The sequence below is a fragment of the Taeniopygia guttata genome, chromosome 1 (genome assembly GCF_048771995.1).
Source record: "Taeniopygia guttata chromosome 1, bTaeGut7.mat, whole genome shotgun sequence".
NCBI lineage: Eukaryota > Metazoa > Chordata > Aves > Passeriformes > Estrildidae > Taeniopygia > Taeniopygia guttata.
The window spans coordinates 59,862,685-59,885,152 of NC_133024.1; the positions used below are offsets into that span (position 1 = coordinate 59,862,685).

A 22,468-nucleotide genomic window follows, 5' to 3' on the forward strand; every position below is an offset into this window, starting at 1 on the left:
AGGAAAATGGAAAGTATTATTTATGAAAACTCCAGTTATAAATGTAAGTGTGGCTCCCTGTTCTCACCCTCCTGAAAGATGCACCTACATACTGACCTCTGCTGCTCCAAAAGTGGTGAAGAGACAGTAGATGCTTTCTTGTCTTTCTTACTAGCTGAAGATGATGATTTGGGACTGGATCTTCGTTTTGGAGATTTGCTGGACTTCCGTGGTGATGGTGATAATTTAGATCTAACCACCTCTGGAGAAATCTTGAGGGAAAGAATAAAATTAACCAGTAAGATATTGATGCTCAAAAGTGTAACTGTATGCTGATATGTGTGTCAAACATGTAAATTCAGCAAGTGACAGAGTATGAGAGCCATGTACATCTCTACTTCAACCTCATCACATTGTTTGTAAAGAACAGCGTAAAAGGAAGACAACAGATAAAGTGTAGAGGACGAGAAAGTGATGTATTCTGTAATATGTTACAAAAACTGTAACTTAAGGTTTAAAATCAGTATGCTCACTAACTCAAATTTGTCTGAAAGACATCCTTAGAGGATTTTTTTTTTCAGTCTACCCCAAAATTTTAGAGTTTCGAAAACCTACAGCTTTGTCTCTGTCACTCTATTCTGTTACTACAAGGCAAGCTGGAAAATGAGGCTGGGAAATGTCTTGCATTTTCTTTTACCTATCTTCTCTGTTACCTATCTTACTAGTTTTGTATCACTAAAATGTATTAAATGCTACCCATTTAATAGCTGACTTCAAAAAGGAGAAAACTTGGTTACTGTGCTGGATGATTGATCACATACTCACCTCAAGTACTTAAGTCACATACTAATTACATAGGTGCCAGTTATTTACTATCACATAACACAACAGTGCATTGGTAGCCCAAAAACTAAATCTTCTGGGAAACCATTAGAACCCTTCACAGAATCCTATGAAGTGGCTGATTGTTGCCCTGATTTTTAAAAGTGTCCAAAGATTGATCAATCATTTTTCTCCACACACAGAGAAATATGTAAACTATTCTATTTTTACATGTAGTTGTGTGGGAACTCTGACTCTCAAATATGTAAACATTATCAGAAGGCTAAAGAAGTTTTATGAGAACTTTAAAACTTTCAAAAGATCTGTAAAAGAAAACTTAACACTTTTAAAAATCAGGGCAACAGCTGATGACTTATCTTTTTTATTTCACATTTACATAATACAAACCTCCTTTTTAATTACTATTTCCTCTCGTTTCTCCATGTTTTCCTGTTCCAATTTCATGAGTTCTCTCTGAATCTTTTGGCGCTTCATTTCCAAAGACAGCTCATGATCATAATCATAATTAACATCTCCATTATCAGAGTCTTTATTTGAAGAAAAAAAGAGTAAATAGATTAAAACTGATGAAAAATACAACAATAACATTAAGCATACTAGAGGGCAACCATAAATATTTCCATGACCTTTAAGCACTGCATGAATGGACCAAGGAATGAATGCCAAATTTCTTCTCCAATTCTGTGTGCAAACCTGAAGTAATTCTAGTTAGTTCCATACAACCTGAAGTTCAACTCTTAAACTTCACTATAAAGAACATCTTAACTTCTTTCATGGACATTGATTTGAGGTAGCAAGGGAAACACAGTAAACCACTTTATATTTAAATAACAAAAGAATTAACACTGTGTCTTCACAAGGAGTGAAAACATATGGAGCACTACTTAACTGGGGAAGCACATGAAACATTCATATAGTGACGCACAATACTAGAGGGGTTTATTTCATACAGTGTCTTAAAAATCAACTAATACACTTAATTGCAATTAATGTAAATATTGATTTTAAAATAAGGTAAGAGTTCTGTATGAACCTTTTCATTAGATAAACATACACTTCAAGAGTTTACATCTGGTTTTACAACATTATCACTGTTTGGTTTTCACATTAGAGAAAGTGCTATTTCTCTCATATTTTCATTAAGTCATGGACAGTTAATGTCTTAAGCTTCCAACCTGGCAACTGAAATCGTACTGAAAATTGAATTTACTCACTCTGTTTATACTAATTTTGTTTATGGCTATTTAAGTCTAATACTCAAAAAGCATTTTAGGAAAATATCTGTCAGAGAAAAGAAACTTCATTAAAAAGTATTAGTTTTCACTCCCTTCCTACATACAGGAACTACATAAAAGGTTTTGCAATAACTAAATTCAGTCTACAAATCGCCTTCATGTGTCATGAATGCATGGGAACAGTTCAGAGAAAGGTGCAGTTCCCAATAGCTTAGGTTCTTTCCAGCCTATCCATCTACTTATACAACACTCAGTTGAAATTAACAGACAGTAATTCTCCCTCATCCATATACCGACAATTGACACTATTTTGAAAAAAAAGTTGAGTTCTCAAGAAGAAAGTCTCAGTGTCTAAGACTTAACACATTCATACCATATTTTTATATAGACCTTGTGGTTTCTATGCTCCAAACTTTTTTGAGTCAGGATTTATTTCCATGTATACATGTCATAAACCAATTTTTCTTAAAAGTGTGTAAAAGAACGTCTACAAATGAGTGAATACATATATTGGCTACTTTTCCATTCCAAATACATTCCATGTATTGTGCCTAAGACACAGCAAAACAGGACCTGCAACACTTTAACATGCGCTATATTGAAAAGCTTCCTAGTTAATTGACATTTCCAAGGAGCTCCATCCTACAACCTGCAGTGAACTTCATTGCAAATATCTTCATTATATGTGAATTCCCTCAGATGGGATCAGAGCTGCCATTTTTTTCTTGCAATGTTGTAACTACTTCTGGAAAATAGACACTTAGAAAACTACAGAAATACCAGAGTTAGGTGGTGTTTCAGCAATAATGAAACCACCAATAAGTACTACAGAACCCCAAACCCAAAAACTCCGATCCATCAACTCACACAGAAGTGACTACAAAGGTAACCCAAGACACTTAGCATTCTTCAAGTATTTTTAGAACATAAGTATGTCACTGATGTCCACCTTCAACTGTTGTTATAATCATTCTAATGGAAACTTGTTAGTGACAGTTTACACCATTACAAATTATGCAACAAAAACAGCTGACTTTTGATTTCAAAGGATTTGCACTATCTTCTCAGACTGACAAGCTCAGAAATTACTTTAGATGCAGCAACCTTAATGTGAAAGATTCACCATGGAGTAGAATATACCTAAATTCCTTGTTGCCCAAGTGGTCAAAAGAGGAAAAAACAAACAAACAAAAAAAAAAAAAAAAAAAAAACAAACCTGTGGTTTTAAAGCTAGTTTGTTTTACCAGTGTAGCAGTCCAACTAAGGTAACTTGTTAGTTCTCCTCAAACAAAAAAAAAAATTAAGGGCTACTGTATGAAAGTATTTTGCTTAGAAAGTAAATCTTGAAGCATTCCACTTGGCACAAAGTTCAGAAATCTCACAGCTCTTTGAGGTGTCAGGGGACTGTCAGTTCAATACCTTATACGTACCTTCTCTGTTTGTTTCCCAATCCCCATTTTCCTCTTCGCTTTCTGGTGTTCGCTCCTTTGTAATTTTGATATCCTCCTTTTCTCTATGTCTTCCCCGTGAAGACTCTTTCTATAAAAGGGAAAAATGCCGTATTAGAGTAAACAACTTTTTTTTTAAAAGAAGCCTGAAGAAGCAGGTGTATTTAACATGGTATTTTGGCTGGGTTTTTTTCATAGTACAAAAAGCATTTTCCCCTTCAGCCTGTTGAACAAATACCTTCCTAAACAAGCAGAGACTCCACAGCCTACATGTTCTAATGCAATTTCATATAATCAGAATGCAAATAGCAGATGAGGAAAAGAGAAGAAAGGATTAATAAAATAGGAAGGCTTAAAAGCAGGGCAAGAGTCAAGCACATATCAGAGAATAAAGTTTAAAACAGGCACCGAAAGAAGAGATTACGTTCTAAAGACCAGAAGTTTAATGAACATTTAAAGAGTATAATTTTAACAGCTTGGGCAAGAATTCTCAGCTGTAAATAAGAATATTAATATGCAAGGCAGATGAGCCCCAGAAGTGGAACCATTTAGCTTTCCAGAGGATAAAGAATGGGGGGGGGGGGAGGGGGGGGAAGAGATAATAAATAAACCCAGAGACCCTTGGCTGGCAGAAGGGGAAAAAATCCTAAAGCAACACAATTGAATCAAGTTCCATTGACAGCTCTGTGTTTGACTTTCACTGTCTCCAAGACAAGTCTAACTAATGCAGTAGCACCCTTTTCCCATGTGGTGGATGGTCCTGTGAACACCAAAGAAAGCCAGAGACTAGCCTTACAAGAAAAAAGATAATTTCAAGTCAACAGATGCTATGCTGCTCTTGTGCCCTTGCTAAATTCCAGTATAAAGCTACATAGTTGCAACTCTGCATCTGCTGAAGCATCATTGTCTGTATGATGTACCTGGACTCAAGTGGAATACAGAACAAAGTTTCCTCACTACTAGCAAAAGAAGAAAATTCAAGCTTAGAAGTATCTCAGATTCATTTATTAAATAGGAAACCAGAACAGCAAAATCTGTTCTCAGCTCACATAGTGCCCTCTTTTGTTTTTCTGGGGATTCTTTCATGTTGGTATGTGGGAGAAACACCAAGAAAAGGAGATGCCTGAGAATTTCACTAGCTATTCTTTATTGAGACTTAGATCTTAATTTAAAACCTTAACATCACCTTAGAAATACATTAAGGAAACAAAATAAAAGTGCAGTCAGTCACTCAAAAATGAGTAAAATTCAATTAATCCTTTTTATTCAGTAACAATGTGAGAAACTTATCTCCAGTTTAATGATGAAAATCTCTAAAATGATGCAGAAGGTCATAACTTACTGAGTTACGTTGGTTGCCGACATCAGCTGCAGACAAGTCTACATCCACTAAGCCATTGTCTCAACATGTACTAAAGACATTCAGTCTAAGGCCCAGAATTCTACTATGCCCAAGGCAAATTACTTTAAAAGAAAATTACTCTGATGAGATCTAAAAATCTCTAAGTATAACAAGCCTTCCCTTCAATCATTTTTTCTTTTGGAAGACTGTTCTTATTTTTTCTAGCCCACTCTCCAGGAAGGCCACAGCTGTTCCACCGAGCTGTATACTTCTGCCATATACTTAAAGTCCTATAACATAAACTAACAAAACTGTAATTTCTTAAATATGAATACTAGTTTCTACTAATTCAACACTAGCTCTTACTAGTAAACTGAAATACAAACACTAGGACAACCTCTCCATGCGGATTTTAAAAAATCTCCCAAAGACAATTCATCAAATACCTTGTCATCAAAGAACGTGCAGCAAGTCAGTGCTTCAAGTCCAATTTAAAAAAGTCCATGTTAAAAGTCCATGTTAAAAATACTACACAACCTGTATGTATCATGCCTACCTCCTCAAACTTACAAGCCAATACAAGCATCTTGAAAGAGCCTGTATTTTCTCCTTTCAGTGGAAAGATTCGGTAGTGGCACAATCATTTTTCTAAGGAAGAACTGAGAACAAGAACAGCTATCAAAATAAAATACTGATTATAGGGCAAACAGAGTATTTTACATTAATGTTGTTTAGTTGTCAAGAAAAAAAGATTTTGACAACATTGCATCTTGAGAAACAAATAGCAGTTTAGAAATTGAGTATATTTTTCCTGGGGCATGCTAATCAAGAAATTAAGTTATGATGGTCTAGAACACATACCTAATTTTTCTCACTGAAAAATCTTCAACATGTTCCTTTTATTTTACTTGTTACACTCATAATGTATTTGATTCCCTGATACTATGGGAATGAAATATTTCCTTCATATCCTTACAGACCCTTTTTGTCTCTCCCTTAAACAAGCCAAGAATAAAGTTAAGTTCCTAAAGGACAATAGCATGACTGCCACTTGTACCTGAAGATGCTGTATATTCAGTCTTGTTAACTATTTATCTGCAGAGTCTGAAAAAAATGCCATTCACTACATGAGAAACATTACACTTACATAATTATATATTTATTCACTAAAAAAAAATTGCAGTTTGGTCTAAGAGGAAACAATTATTTAGTAGACTTTGTCTACACTGTTTTTAGGTATATGCTCACAGCTAAACATAGCAGGTATTGGATAGATTTTCACAGTTTCATGTTGATGTTTAGAGAAATGCCACATAAGAAAGGGAAAAACGTATGACATTATGGCTGACTTCTGTGAGATTTTATTTAATTTAATGTCTATTTAAGTTGAAGTTCTATGTTGTATGTGATCAGCACTCTATAGCACAAGACTTGATGTCTACTTGAATAAATTTCCCACTACTGCCAGAAAAGCCTGGCCAAGCACAAAAGGACTCATCCAATCTGTAAAACATGCTTCTAGCCAAGAAGTGTTACTTTGCCAACCCCAATGGAAAGAATAGAAGACTTACACAATACAAGAGAACCTACAATTCTCACATCACAGAAATCTCGGTTTCAACCTTGCACACATACATGCAGCAGCAAAATAAACTCATTCCAAAGCACAGATTCCTTTAAACCTACAGTAAACTATGCATATTACAGCTACAACCTTTTGGGTAAGCACAGTACTACTTTGCTCTAGATATAATATCTTTATAGTGTAGACTACTACCATGCTGCAGACACACGTACGTAAATGAATCTGAAGTTCCCCTGATATTAAGAGGTGTTTGTTCCCATTTCAGAGATGGAAGACAATGGACAATGCTGAGTCCTATTTCCAGTGGAAATAGTTAACAGCTACAGTGACTAAATCCACAGATATGAAACAAACAATACACATTCCTTACAAAAATCTTCCTAAATGTACATTAAGCTCCTCCTACTGTTTCGACCAAATCACACACAGCTTCCAGGTCAAGACTTTAGCACGACTTCATACACACCAATGTAACTGTCTTCTCATATTGTTTAAAATAAAAATTTCCAACTGAATACAGTAACAGCAGGAACCTCACCTAATTATCTCTATTATGATTCATACACTAACATAAGTGCTTAAGTAATTCCAAACACAAATCCAAGAAACATAAAAACAACTGAGTTCAATGTAGGTGTCCACATAGCACAGCATATTGTCTCTGCAAATAATAGTACAAAGCATGAAGAAATAAAAAGGGATACAGTCTATAAACTGTCAATATAGGAAGTTTCTTCCTAAATACATAGATTGTACTAGTCATGCTTCCAAAGAATAAGAAATCTCTTCTGTAAAGATTTTATACTAGTTATACTCTCTTAGCTTCTTGTGGAACCTATTCAGTTTTGTGTGTCTATCTCCTGGCAACCAGGTATGTTTGTTTTATATAACATAAATAGCATTTCCCCTTGTCATTTTCAAATTTGCCACTCTCTCTACTGGTATAAAGTATGAATATGACGCATCTAACTTACATTCTCTCAAACATACATTATATGCATTCATCCCATGTCCTCTCTCCTCTCCAGTTTATTTCTCACCTCTTTGCTCACTTCAAGACCTTTGACTGTATTTTCTTGCATACATGTGATGACAACCAAACAGCATTTCAAGTAAAACTAGACCATTAATTTCTACAGCATATTATCAATAATTTTCTATTCCATTTTTATATATACCTGAATGTTTGCTTCTACAACTGTGACTTCATTTTGAACACATGGTTTCATTGAGCTGTCCACAATAACTTATTTTTCTACTGCATGGTTTCAGTTACTTTTAAAAAATTAATTCATTTTTTGTTTTAAATACTTTCTTCATTGTCAACATCAAGTTTCATCTGCCATTGTACTGCCAAAAACTATCTTTCCCAACCCCCGTGGCATTCCTCAGACTTCAGTAATCCCAAGTACTGTTTTCAAATCTTCTGCAAAGTTTGCCTTTTGGGATGTCCAACTTTTTTCTACATTCTTTAAAGTAATAGTTCTTTAAATTAATTACAATAGCATTCTGTGTAATTCAATTTCAAATTAATCTAGAATTATCCCCTTAGCTGGCTTCTAAACCTAAAATACTATATCTTCTATTCTTTGACTATCTATACATATGCCTCAGAAGTCTTGTTTCACAACAGGTTTGACCTATGTCAGGCAGTTCTCTCTTAACCACTACCCTTCATCGAAGTTTGAGTCTAGTAGTCTGGTGAAGCACAGATATTGTCTGCAGGAATGTTTCTGATCAGTCTCTTCTTTTTTTATTTTTAACCAAAATTATGAAACTTCTTATGGAACAAGCTACCTTTCATTATTTCAAAGCTTTCTTATCAAGCTCTGCTGTTACCCCAAAAGCTTTAATAAAATATGGAAACATCACATATTAGATCTCCACCGTAACAGCAGCTCCACCGATGGAGCAAGATTTTTCTTAGCAGTTCAGTCACTTGAGTCTTCTGTCCTTTTAGATATTTTCTGGTTCTTTGCAAAGCAACTCTTGACGACTGTCCCTCTTCATCTATTTGTTCCAGAACATTTTCTTTGATATCCTGTTTTTTGAGAGTTGCCTCCATGGAACTAAAACAAAAGTTCAGCTGTTTCCTCAATCTTCCATTTTATGTGATTGAAGCAGAGCATTTTTTACTCTGCTGTGTGCTTAATCTATAAAAAATTCTTTGATAGGTTAACACTAATTCGCCAATTCCTTTAGATTCTTGCTTCCAGTTCACTTTCACTTGGGTTTTAGTTGTTTAAGAATATTTTATTATTACATTAAGAGAACACTATAAAAAGCAAAGTTAACTAACCCAAAGTAAAAATTACATCAAAATTAGAGTTGCACCAGGACAGAAGTTACAGCAAATTTTTAATGACGGTTGGAAAAAAAAAAATTTTCCCACCAACCATGTACTCAATAACTGAACAGTTTATTCAAACTATTAGAAAATAAAAGAAACACATTTCAGTAAAAAGACTGAGAGTTTACAAAAATTAACAGCAACTGAAAACATGATTGGAAGGTAAGCCATTCTGTTAATTTTAATGATAGCAGCTGCTGATGATTTATTTACAGCTGACATATAAAATTCATTTTACACAGCAAGTAGGAACAGACCAAGAGGAAATGATCGAACATTGTCAATACCTGCAGAAGTAAAACTGATGTTTTACAAATAAAACCTTTAAAAAATTATTCATATTAAGATGGTCTTAAACAGGAATACAGTGGTGCTACTGCTACACAGGTACAGGGTCACACTATGAACTCTATCTCTATTTGTTTGTAACATCAGAAACAGATAACACAATTTAAAAATAATTAAATTTTGATATTTGAGGGCCACAGGGTTGCAGAAAGATGTTTACAAAATATGAACAAGAATGAATTTTTTGCAAAATCCATTAATTGACCAGTTGGGGTGCCTGATAAGTATGTGAGGAGGAAGTCAAAAATGAACCTGCACAATTGTAACTGCATGGTTTCATCAAAAGCAAATTTGGGGTGAACAACTTAAGTCAGGATGCACGAATACAAGGGATATGAATAAGTGTTGGGGGGGAAAATAGTGGACGACTGAAACAATGGTTAGTATACTTTCTTGGTAATATTCAAAGAGTCTGCACTGTTATTAAATACCTGTTTATCAGTATTTATAACACATTTTAAGTCTGTGGGGTTTATAAGATCTTTGGGAACCAAAAGACAAGAAAGCACTACAAAATTGCAAAACAATACAATTGTTAAGACACTTCATAACAAAAAATGTGATATGCTATGTACAAAATGATCAGTTCTTTAAAACATTTTCAATATTACAAGTCACAACGATAAGGTTTCTAGGACACACTGCCCAATTGCTACTGAGGGATTCTGGAGTTCTGCAAACTCCACTCTTACCCTAACAGGAGAGGATGATTCCTCTGTACTTCGTTTCTGTGGCTCTGCCTCAACATCTTGACGTTTGTTCTTCATTCTTTCCCGAAGATCTCCAGTGGGTCTTTCTGGTGACCTATATAATGCAGAAACACAATATAACCAGTTCTATGGGACTATTTTAAAAGGAATATTATCTGTCTTTTAATTATTATTTTATTAGTATATCCAGAAAAATCTCAACCTCCCACCCCGATGCAAGGTGGATGAGTAAGAAAATATTCCATTCTAAAGGGCTTAAGCATTAGAAAAATCCCAATCCTTTCAGAAAGTCAAGGAAGACTGGACTCTAAGAAGAAAAATAATTTGTATGTATATATGGCATTACTCAGTTACTACTCCAGATCAGCTTCCCATCCAGAATAAATAACCTTTTTCTGACCATCATGCAGATGTGTTTCACAATCACTCCTACCAAATTTTTGGAGATTTAGCCTTCTCCTTAATCTAAGCTGCAACAACTTTTATATGTAGTACATAAATATAAGTGTCTCTCTATATATATTACATATATATATTTAAAATCACAATTAATGCAGACTCAATCTACTACAGGCTAACAATGACAGTCACAGAGAAGCACAACGATGAATGTGGATGAAGTCTGCAAGCAGAGATAACCTAAGCACCAGCCTCCCATGGTCTAGGTGAGGCTGCTACACAGGAAAACACTGCTACAAAAGATGAATCAGAAATGAACTCTTGGAGGCCTCCTGCATTTTCCATCTTGCAGTAATAACTATTTCATTATTTAATTGCAAAATACTGGATGAACTCTGCTTGTCATGCACCTTTATGATATAGTTTCTGTAAAAGATATTACTGTGATGTGGGAGGAACATCCTACACTAATATAATTTTGCCACCTCTTAGTATGAATTCATGAGTTCATTCACCCCTTATGGGTTGGAAGAGAACAACCATTGCATTGGTGAGAAACTGGCACAGGTTGCCCAGAAAAGTTGTGGATGCCCCATCCACAACCCACAACATCCCCATCCTGAGCAGTCTGGTGGAGTGGAAGGTATCCCTGCCCATGGCAGGAGGGTTGGAACCAGGTATCTTTAGGGTGCCTTCCAACTCAAACCATTCTGTGATTCAAACAAATTCCCAAGCTAAGGGAATGTAGGAACTGTTTCAGAACTGAAAGATCAGTTCAAGAAAACAAATTTTCTCTTCTTATACATTTGGCTTGACATTAAGTTTAGTACTTCTGTGATGGCTGTTGGCTGTAACTACAGACTTTTCTGTGAAATGGCTGTATACAAGTATTACATCTGTGACTATCAGTTAACACTAAAGAATCATAAAGAGATACTAATGCTGCCTTTTGATTAGAAAACTTATACGTAATATATGAATAATGAAATTTGCATTTCTTTTTTTTTTTTTTCAGACTGAGTCAGTTTCCATTGAGAAAGTAGTTTCTCCCACTCATCCTGTCACATTATACATAAAGGGTAAACTGTCTTTCACAATGCATACAAAAATTTAATACCATTTAATTTTCAATCTGCACATATTTGAAAAAGTCATTTTTTTCCATTTCCTCCTCTGCACAGTTTCCTACATTTAATTCTTTAAACTGCATCATAAGGTTAAATATATGAGGACCTACAGAGACAAAGACCAGTGGCTGCTATCATTTTTTAATGCATTTAATTCTCCATGAAATTATAAGTACAGGTCCATCTAGATCAGAGGAAATGTACAGAAGAGTAGAGCTCTGCTTTTTTCATCATTAAGGATCTAATAATAACTGGCATACAAATATAAGTTATCTTCTTTGCATGAATAACTATATGATCTTTAAAGTGTCTGGATTTAGTAGAGGTCATAATTCAAAGTATTTTTCCCCTCACCTCATATTAAAAAGGTGACTCTTTACCACAACTCTCTGAAGCATTCACCATCAGCTACCTCAACAAATAAACTGTCTTTCAGCATTAAAGTGCAATTCAACACCTTAATTTTTAATAATATTTAAGCTACAAATACAAAGGAATTGGATTAGTGAAACTGAAAATTAAGTTAAAAGGCAGTAACATTATCAATTATGTATTTGTAATATTGTTCCTTGAGAGGAATACTTTAAGGAAAAAATCCCATTAGCTGAAGGAGAAAGCAAGAGAACATGCACCAAGTGCAGCTCATGTACCTTATAGAGTGACATCTGACATTATAATATTTTTCTTTTAAGTTACAGGCTGGAGTAAAAAAGTATCCAAATCGTTTTACCATCAATTAATAAATGTTTTCTTTCCTCCTATGCTGAAAAAAAGGTGTTGCCCTAAAGCATTCTTCAAATCTACTTAAATATTATATAAGCTATGAAAAAAACCACAGAAATTTAAAAGGTACACATTCAGGGCTGGGGTGTGCTGGACAATTTTTTGTTTGGTTTTGCTGTTACTGGGTCAGCCTTTTTCAGCTTTAGGAGAACACCAAAGCAAAGTCATGGTAATCACCCTATCTCTCCTTCCCCAAACACATCAAAATCATCCAAAAATTCTAATAAAATAAGATTGACAACTAGTCAAACTTTAAGAAATAATTAGTCAGGAAGCCATGACTGTTTTCAGATGCTTTGTCTGGTCTACTACCTGATTTTTCTTTTATGTGTATCACAGCTTCATTTCTACCTAACTTTTCCCCAGCCCACTCCAAAAGGGATCTTTGGTTATTCCAGGTCATGCTCACTGTTGAACTTCAAGAGGATCAAGACAAATTACCTCTGCAGTTTAAGATGATGTAGCTAGACTGCAACTGCCAGAACCTTTCACACAAAAGGCATTATGCAATTTCTTTTTAATATTTTGAGCTGGGCCCATCTTTTAAATAAGGCCTAAAATGAGGAATTTCCTCATTGCAAAATCTAAAGCAGTTAAGTGATTTTAAACAGCATTACTTCCTGCAACAGTTCAGTTCTCCATGTTCAACGGCATTTAGGAAATGAGCATCCATAAAGTGCCCTCATTTGCTCCTGTACTTCTTAGAAGTGTCAGGAACAAGAATCCAACAACAGGCACACCTTGCAACACATATACCTGAGGATATCTCTGTGTACCCGTGTGAGAGCAGGTATGTGCATAGAGGCAGATGACCAATATTCATGTATTATGTACACATTATAACTGCTTCAGAAACACTGTCCTGTTTTCCAGTTTCCCATATTTGAAATTTTCAAAATCCATACATTCTTTCCTAGTATGACTGCTGGCTTGGTTTGGTTTTTAAATGCAGTGTGATGATCCCAAATAAAGAGGAAAAGTCAGACTAAGAAAAAGGCCCAGCAATGGCACAGATCCTGACAATCGCACGAAAGAGCCAGCCAGGAAGCTGCCAAGCAACTAACCAACAATCTACAAGTGCAGAAAGAGCAAAATTCCTAGTGGGATAGCACGTTTACACAGAGCTCACAGCTAGCTTCTCCTTAATTCTGATGTTGGGAAGACTGGCAGGTCTAATACTGATTTCTAATACCATAATCAGGTAAGCTTCATGAAAAAACATGTTAGGTTTTATTTTTATAACGAGATTACAATTCATGCTGTGAGAGGCAGCATTAGTGCTAAAATGGAACAATCTTTATCACATTTCAGACTCAAGTTTTCCTGCTGTCTGGTGATGTTTTGAACTATGGGAGGTATTATGGTCAGATAAAACCATAAACAACAGGATTGATTGCAGGCAGGTACGGAACTTGAGGCAGAAGGTATGAAGACAAAGGCAGCAAGACATGCTCTGTCCTACCCAACTCCCTGCAAAGCAGATGAGACTTCCCTGGCAGGTGTGACTGAACATATGCAGACACGCTGCCATTCTGCTATCCCAGACACTTGAACAAGAATATTGCTTTAAGTGAACTGATGTAGAAGCAGCATTAGTTTGGCTTGCCTGAAGCAAATAAAATTGCATTTGAAATGCCTGGATAACATTTGTGAAAATCTCTCTAATGTTAAATGGCATGAAAATGCCACCATTTTATTATGTACATATTATGTAGCAGCTTTTCCTATGCCTGGCCAAGAGCTATTAATGGAAACTTTTGAAGACAGGCACAGCTCTTTCATTTGTCCGTTTTGGTGGGTGTGTGGGGTGGTGGGCTTCCTCCCCCTTTTTACTTTGAAGAACACCTTTATTAAATGTTGAATGTGCCAAGCAAATAAGCAGGAAGATTTGTCCTTTGAGTTTTCATACAGTCTTAGTAAAAAAGTTAGCAATAAGAAGGAAATCAATGTTTTTCTTAAATGTCAGCGGTGACAGTGAAGCAGAAACACAGCTTTAATCATTAAAAGAAATGTCACTTTTCTTCAAATGACCAAGCAGAACTATGCACTGAATGTTCCAAACACTGAAAGCAAGGAGAAAATGACATTTTAACAGTTTTAAAATTTAATCCCTACCAGTAAATCACTTACTTTATTCATTTGGAACATTCAGCGCAGAACAGAGTAAAATTTTTACAGACCAAAAGAAACATTAAACTCAGTGATGTATTTTGTATCCCAGCTGCTACCACCTTAGAAGTAATGGAAAATGAAACAAGCAAAGTCAAGATCACCCTAGGAGCATGCCATAGGAATAGGAAAAAGAACCAAACACACAACCCTAACCTCATGCCAGCCTTCCTGTTGTTGCTTTACTCTTTCAGGCTTCAGTGTGCCCATCCATAATCTATAGGTAATACTGGCATTATGAAGGACAGCTGTTCGTGAATGGTAAAGCCTTCACAGAAAGGGATACTATGCTAAAACTATAACATCTTTCTGTCCTTTATAGCAAGAACACTACAAGATTACTGCCATACTTGGTTTCAGTTAAGTGTTATGCCACACAAAGGACAGTTGAAAAAAAATTAAATTTTAGAAACATATGAAGAGACATATAATAAAAAAAATTATCTTTTGAAAAATTAGGTAATTTTTTTTCAATATCTGACAGAAAAAGTCACAAAGCCATGTTTTGAAGAGTTTTCTCATAACATGAGAGCAAGGATAGACATTCATCACACAACATAGCAAAGGCAGAAGGGCTGCGAGTGTGAGCACCACTGTAATTGCAAACCAACATTTTAGTACATGACAGAAAAGTATACCAGAAAGCAGTGATACTCTGTCAAAAACAAAAAAGTACTAAGGCACTTGAACTTCCCATTTCAAGTAATATGTAGTTAATCTGCATCCAGTCAACTATTCATTTTTTTAAAGCTGTATACGCACAAAAATCCTGCACACTGCCAAAATAATTATTTTAAGCAGCTTCATAAGGCAATCGGTTATTGATATAACACACAAGTAGGCACACCACAGCATTTCGCTTAACAAAAAAAAACCAAAACAAAACAAAAAAACAAAAGACAGAATTGCAAAAGCTATTTTCCTACAGCATGTGAAGAATTCAAAGTGAGTTCTTGATTTACCTTCTATAACTGCTGCTATAGCCTTTACCTCGTGGTGAAGGGCCATGTACGAATCTACATGTGTTCCCATAGAGGCAGTTGCCAGTCTTCAGCCAGTTACGGCACTGTGTCTAAGAGACAGACATTACTGGGTGAATTTCACACTCCTTTCTGGAAATACCATTGGTGTGAGTGTGGCAGAACAAACAAATGACTCCACATTAAGTCCCATTTATCTGTAATTTCTGTCCACCAGTAATATAATTGATTAAAAAAATAATCAACAAAGAGCATCAGGTCTGGCAGAGAAAAATTTAGGTTGGTGGAAACATTATTAATATGCACAGTAACACTACTCTATCCAGAAGCTGGCACAACACACAGTATTTGAAAATTCTAGTATTAGTATGTTGAACATCCATGCGTTAAGGAGTTCTTTTCACCTTTACTTAACCTCAGCAACAACTGAGCATTTGATGCTTGTGAACTACTCTTTCCCACCACATAAATCCTGGAAAAGAAGATGCTGGGGTGGGGAGGAAAAGAAGAACACTTTTACAACTCACCTCTGCAGTACTTCCAGTGCTGGGTCCAAGCCTTTCAAACACACTGGGTCTTCGGGATGTGCTATCGGATATGGTCTTGGTATTTTCCACTGTGACCTTCCTTCTAATTTTTGACATTTTGTACTACTTCAACCAAAAAAAAAGCAAAACTGTAAAATCCTTCAGTTTGGGGCTATTGACACTGAACGCATATGAATAAAATAGAATGAAATACGTTGCAAGAGTTGCTGCAGAGGCGATGAAGAAAGAAAAAGAAGTAATAAATGAGTGAAATGTATCTAATAATACGGAATATTTCTGACTTGAACTAGTCAGCTGAACACCAGTAATGATAATTTTTGATTTTATTTCATGACCAGCTTTGGATTCTTCAGCTTCCCCTTGGGAAAGATCATATGACATGTTATTCATTTAGGCAGCAAACACCACACAGGACAGATGCTTTCTTTCATGTATTTTTGGTGCACAAACTCAAGTGACTTAAAGTGAATAGAACCTTTAATGTAATTTCACCAACCTCTCAGAAACCAGTTCCAAGCACTAAAAACACCTCCCAGCTTTGAAACAAATTTTAAAAAATGAGACCTTTTTATTTTTTCCCCCCTTTTTGTGTATGACAACCTACTGAAAGCCATCTCACTATCATCCACAGCCTGTGTTTGTTATCAGTCTGATTTCTACAACTATTTGGAATTACATGACTTTAGGAAAAAAAAAAAAAAAAAGACTCCATAATGACTTATTTCTTAATCTGTTAAAAAAGTAGCTCCTTCTCATTAAGAAAAAAAAAATATTTTAAAGGAAATATACCATAACTTTGATAAACAAAAAGCCACAATTCATCTTACCTGAGAAAGGAAGGAGTTATAGTGAAAAAAAAACACACCATATTTAAAGAAAAAAAAAAAAGGAACATATATATTTAGCACTACAGACAGATTGTACAAAAAGGGCAAAATGGGCCTCAAAAACGAACACCCATTCTTTACATTCTATTTGATGAAAGCAAAAATACAATCAATTTGGAAACATCTGCCAGGCGCTCAACAATTTATATACAGCTCCAAAACACAGCTCTGTTGTACTGCAATGTGCCATCACCCTCATTAACCAGTAGAACATGATTAGCCAAATGCTAATCTCCTACCCTTCTGCTGCTGTCTCTTCTGCTCTTAAGCACACATCACCGCATTTAGAACACACACACACAAACTATCTTATACACAAACAGGTTACAAATGATAAAGTTCATCCATAAAGCCAGAATAATACACATTTAAACTAACATCCACCAAAGAGGATTAATACACATTTTCACCATCTGATCAGCAGTATGTTCCCACAGTATCCACAGTAAGGTTACATTTCAGAGAAACAAAATTTTATAATGTAAAATTGTGGACACTTCATTATCTGAACCCTATTGTTATTTCCACAACAAGATTTCCCTAGGAGTCCGACACGTGTGCATTTTCTACAAACAAAATGCTGTGTTGAAGCTCTTGTGAAGCACTTCAGCACCTTTATAAACAACGGAAAAAAGAAAGCTTACACTGTGTATTTGACATTTCTCAGTAGACCTCTGCTCTACTGACTCCTTCAAGCCTCTGATTATCTGAAGAATTTTATCTCATAAAAAAGGCTCAGATAATCAAGACGTTAACCAAGATGTCCAGAGAGGGTAGAAGTTAACCATATGGTGTATACCAAACATTAAAAACAATGGTTAACATCAATTAGTGGAAGCAGACAGTCAAACATTAGAATTTCCAGTAGTATGAAATTATTTGGGTTAGTAAGAACTGTGGAGAACAGAGATTTCCAGAAAGATCTAATTGAGTGAGAGAATTGAATAATAGAACAGCAGATGAAATGCAAATAAATATAATACAATGCACATAAGGAGAAATTATTTTGTCTAAATATTTGATGAGACCAAATTAGTGCAGTCTTCTGAGAAAAGTAATTAGGAGTCATTGTGGACAGCTCAATGTGCAGCAATAGTTAAAAAGTCTGACAGGATAAACCATTAAAGTTAGAAAGCAAAATAATACCACATCTCACCTAGCTAATCACCCTTCCATTTCAGGATTCTCACAAAATTTCAGAAAAAAACTATTAAATTTCTACAATTTCACACAGTCATATTCTTTCAATAGAAGATATAAAAATCAACTGACACATGCAAAAGCATTTTTAATAAGACAATTGTATAACAAATGCCTAATTTGGATTAAATGTTTACAGTTAGAAGAGCCATATTTGAAATCAAAAGTTAGATAAACGACACTGGCAATGGCATAGGGAGAGGGTTCAGCACATGAAGGACAGATGAGTCTAATACACAAGTACACACTGACACTGTAGCAGCACACAGAAAAATCATATTCATTTTGCCTCAATTCCAATGTACTTTTATTTTCAAAGAAACAGAGGCAAAACTTTAATTTTAAATGTTAATTTTTACCCAGCATTTAGTACCTTTTTGGAATTAACTTGTATAGGAAGTTATTATGATGACTAGGCTTAAAAGGAGTTACAAACATGGAAAGAAGGAAGGGGCAACATCATCCTAACTGAACACATAATTTAATTCCAACTGCCTTTTTCTCTGTATTTTTGCATATGGAAATTAAGAAGAATACCATTTAACCCTAAATCTTCTAAGGTTTGTAAAACTCCCTATTAAAAAAAAAACCAAAACAACAACTTAAAATGAGAAACAAAAACCTGTGCTATTTCGGGTAGCAATCTATCAGTTCTATCCTCGTATTCTGCCCCATATCTACTAGTTTGCAATTAACCACAGATCCTTTATTAACAGAAGAGGTATTTCATGATACATTACTCTAAAGAAACAAACCCAGCATGCAGTGAGTGCACAGCATATTACTTTCTGTATGCACCTATTATCACATGAGGGCCTCACTCATGTAACTAGAACTGCAATTCCACTGCTCAGTGAATATAAATGGTATCAAAGGCTGCAGGATTAGAGTCCAGACACATTATTCTAAGGCAAACTGAGGAATTTCACTTTGTCAAACTATGTATTTCAGAGACTGTGTTTGCAAATGTAGTCAGTCCCATTTTCATTCTTTGAGGACCAAGTGAGTTGGAAAAATAAAGAGACTATTAAAACAGTATTGAAAATCTCAGATGGATTAACAACAGGTGTTTTGTTTCTGAGAAGGTTCCTTGCTGATAAGCAAGTACTGTAAGGGGGAAAAAATGACATGTTTAATTTCCAAATTTCTCAGACTGCACATTAATGGACAACCAATAACAATTTAAATGGAATATCCCATAAAGATTCCCCTTCTGAAACATTTTCACCTTCTGCTGTTTTACCACTGATGATCACAGTCCTGTTATCCATCCCACGCTGATGGCCAGTGCAGTGACTTTCCATCAGATGTCTGTGCTTCTGAATTACCATCTCCTTATCAAAAACTAATGTGGGATTAGACAGCCATGAGTACCAGTGTGGATTGAGCCTTAAGCATCTCAACATTTCAAATAATTACTACCAGGATTAAAAAAAAAAAAAAAAATCCTAAGCAGAATATTATGCACTTCTCTATTTCAGGTACATGACATTGCACTGCTGACTCTACTTGGGGGCACTGAACTTTCTGCTACTTCTGAAACAGAATGGAATTTCTGAAACTAAGCAAAGTTAACTTTATTCTCTTAAAATAAACTCTATACCTAAAATTTTAACTGTACATTTTCACTTTTCCATGCATAAATAAGATTCATGACAACCTTTAAAATAAATTAGAAATACTATAACACTAGGATAACTCATTCACAGATTCATCCATGTTATTCTTTAAAGGAAGCAACTTTCTCAGGGTGAGAAACAATCTGTTAATGACATTAATTACACTACCATTTGAAGGAGAACATATCACAGAGTGTTATTTACATTAATAATCTAAAATGTGACAGACTTGAGAGAAGTGAGTGCACCTATTGAGCTCTGTCAATGAACTGAAATCAATGAGGCATGATATGATTGACAGCATTCACTGAAATTCTGTATTTTTTATTAACAATATTATTATATTTTGGTGTCAAGCATGCTTAACATTTTTCTTCACAATCAGTGCAATACTACATAAATCAAAATCAAGAGATATTTGCAACATCTGGTTTTCTGTTAGAAAAACCTAATCCAGCCACCTGAAAAAATGAATCCTGAAGGATTCTACAGGAAAACTTGAAACTGAGATGTAACAGAACAAAAGTAATGTTCAAAAACAAGAAAGCATTTAAGGAGATAAAAATCTCTTTAGGAAGTCCAAAACATCACTCATAAGCATGTCAATGTCTGTGCATGCACACCACACCACACACAAGTTACACACAACATCACTTCCGAAAATCCTACCTGTGAAGACATAAATAATATGCCATTTCAAATAACAAGCAAAATTACTTCGAAGTCCTACAGATGTTCAGATACAAACTCATTATTAATACTCCTTGATAAACTAAATATGTGTTGAAAACTAAATAGCAGCTTTGAGAATGGTTCCCTGCACTTTTTAAAATGAAGACCTTTTACCTGAAAACATTTTGGGTCCTATTACAATATTAATACTTCCATGTCACATCACTAAGTAAATAGCAATATTTGAAGAAGCTCCATGGGTTTACTACCTAAAAATATTACTAAAAATTGTAAAATGCATGCTTAGTGAACCTTCCAAAAGAGCAGTTAAATACTCACACAGATAAGCCTGTTTGACACAAAACTAGAAATTAATCCAAATTTTAAAACTCCTTGCTGGTAACCCATCACCATAGTAACTTGAACCTACCCCTCTAATTCCACATATGATATTCTCTATTAGTAGCAATAAGCAACTGCTAATTATGTTTGCACAAGTATAAAATCATGGTTGGCTCTCCACAGGTGAATAAAAAATCAGGCCACAGCACCATATCAGGAAGTACAGAATATTCCATGCCTTGTCTAACAAAGACTTCATACTCAAAGAAGATGTTTCCCCAGACTAAGGGACACTCTGTGCAGACTGGTGCGGACAGGTCCAAGTTCACTCTGCCTTACACTATATTACCTCCGATCTGTGAGCTGGATCAGCACTTCAGCATGCTGTCACTCTCAGCAAACCTGCTGAGAAGCAGGGTGTATTATCTTGGGCACAGCCACATAAACCACACTTCTTTAGTTTTCAAGTAATTGGCTGAGCGTGTCCACTCCTTGTCTGCACAGAGTGTTCCATCACCAGCCCAAGATCCCTCAGAGTGCTGGTGCTCACTGAGAGCCAAACACCTGACCTTCAAGCACTCCTGCAGAAGGCTGACAAGAAATCAACGGTGGAGTGAGACTCCATCGAGAAGCCAAAGGCGAGGCCCTAAGTAGACCACCCATAACACACCAACCCACCGTGCCCGGCTACAAGTTCTGGAAGGGATGGGAACTAGCTGGAGCCGCTACCTGAAGGAATGGTGATGCGTGAATTCACACAAGCGAAATTAGCAGTCCCTCTAGAGCACATAGAGCAGAAACTATTTTACTGCCAGAGAGTGGGAGAAGAGCAGTACTTGAAGTGGAAGAGAAAAACCCAAACACCACCAAAATCCAACCAAAAACCCCACGATCAGGGAATACCCGACTATACGGGAAGCAGACTCCAGCACGACCACCGCCTGACGGCACGGCCCCCAGGCACACGGCAGGACGGCGCCTCCGGGCGTTCGCCCCGCCCCGCCCCTCCTCGGGGAGCCCCGGAACGCCCCGGCCGCGCACCGAGCTGGGCGGGAGCGCGGCCCTTCCCCGCCGCTGCGCTCCGCAGGCCGAGCGCGCCGCGGGCCGGGGGAAGGGAACACGGTGACCCGCCCCGCCTCCCCACCCCACCTCCGCGCCCGCGGCCGCCCCGCCGCACTCACCTGCTCCTTGCGCTGCCGAGCCGCTCCCCGCCGCCTCCTCCGCCGCCGCCCGGGGCGGAGAGGGTGGGAGGGGGCGAGGGGGGGGTCCGTCCTCCCGGGCCTGAGCGCGGAGCGGCGCGGGCAGGAGGGGGAGGAGCGCGCGGAGCGGCGCGCGCCCCCGCGGACCCGCCGCTCCCGCCCCGCGCGCCGGGACAGCCGTCGGGGGAGCGCCGCCGCCGCCACCGCCTCCGCGCGCCCTTCCCGGCGGCCCTCGCGCCGCCCGCGCCGCCGCCGATGATGACGACGATGACGGCGGTGGTGACGTCGCAGTTGGGAGGGCGGTGGCGGGAAGGGCGGAAGCGGCGCTGCCGCCATCTTGGGGCGGGCGGGGCGGGCGCCGGCTTCTGCCCGCGGGGCGGGGCAATGGGGCGGCGGGGCGCTGGGGCGGGAATGTCGTGAGGAGCGGCTGAGGGAGCCGGGCTGTTCAGCCCGGAGGGGGCTCGGCGTGACCTTATCGCTCCCTACGGTCACCTGACAGGGGATTTAGCCAGGCCTTCTTCCTGGCAACAAGTAACAGGATGAGAAGACCCGGTATTAAGCTGCACCATTGGAGATTCAAGTTGTACATTGGGAATACAATCCTTCACAAAAGGGATGATTAAACATTGGAATGGAAGCCTAGGGAGGTGGTGGAATCACTATACCTGGTGGTGTTTAAGGAAATACTGCACATGACACTCAG

The 22,468-nt window shown here is 37.2% G+C and overlaps 1 protein-coding gene across 5 annotated transcripts in view; it reads right to left on the reverse strand.

Annotated features, from left to right (window-relative positions):
• ZC3H13 (zinc finger CCCH-type containing 13) overlaps positions 1 to 22,024 on the reverse strand; it is a 46,324-nt gene extending 24,300 nt beyond the window's left edge. For 2 of the 5 annotated variants that reach the window (XM_032748226.3, XM_030272356.4), the window contains exons 1-7: positions 21,748 to 22,023; positions 15,826 to 15,948; positions 15,281 to 15,390; positions 9,823 to 9,934; positions 3,488 to 3,596; positions 1,210 to 1,349; positions 97 to 251 (exon numbers count right to left, since the gene is read on the reverse strand). In XM_032748226.3, coding sequence (XP_032604117.3) covers positions 97 to 251; positions 1,210 to 1,349; positions 3,488 to 3,596; positions 9,823 to 9,934; positions 15,281 to 15,390; positions 15,826 to 15,942 — 743 coding nt within the window. In that variant the 5' untranslated portion in view covers positions 15,943 to 15,948; positions 21,748 to 22,023. Of the gene's footprint in view, positions 1 to 96; positions 252 to 1,209; positions 1,350 to 3,487; positions 3,597 to 9,822; positions 9,935 to 15,280; positions 15,391 to 15,825; positions 15,952 to 21,747 lie in introns of all 5 variants that reach the window. The other 3 variants (XM_030272348.4, XM_072928968.1, XM_041716062.2) reach the window with 3 other exon arrangements.
• Positions 22,025 to 22,468: the final 444 nt, after the last annotated feature.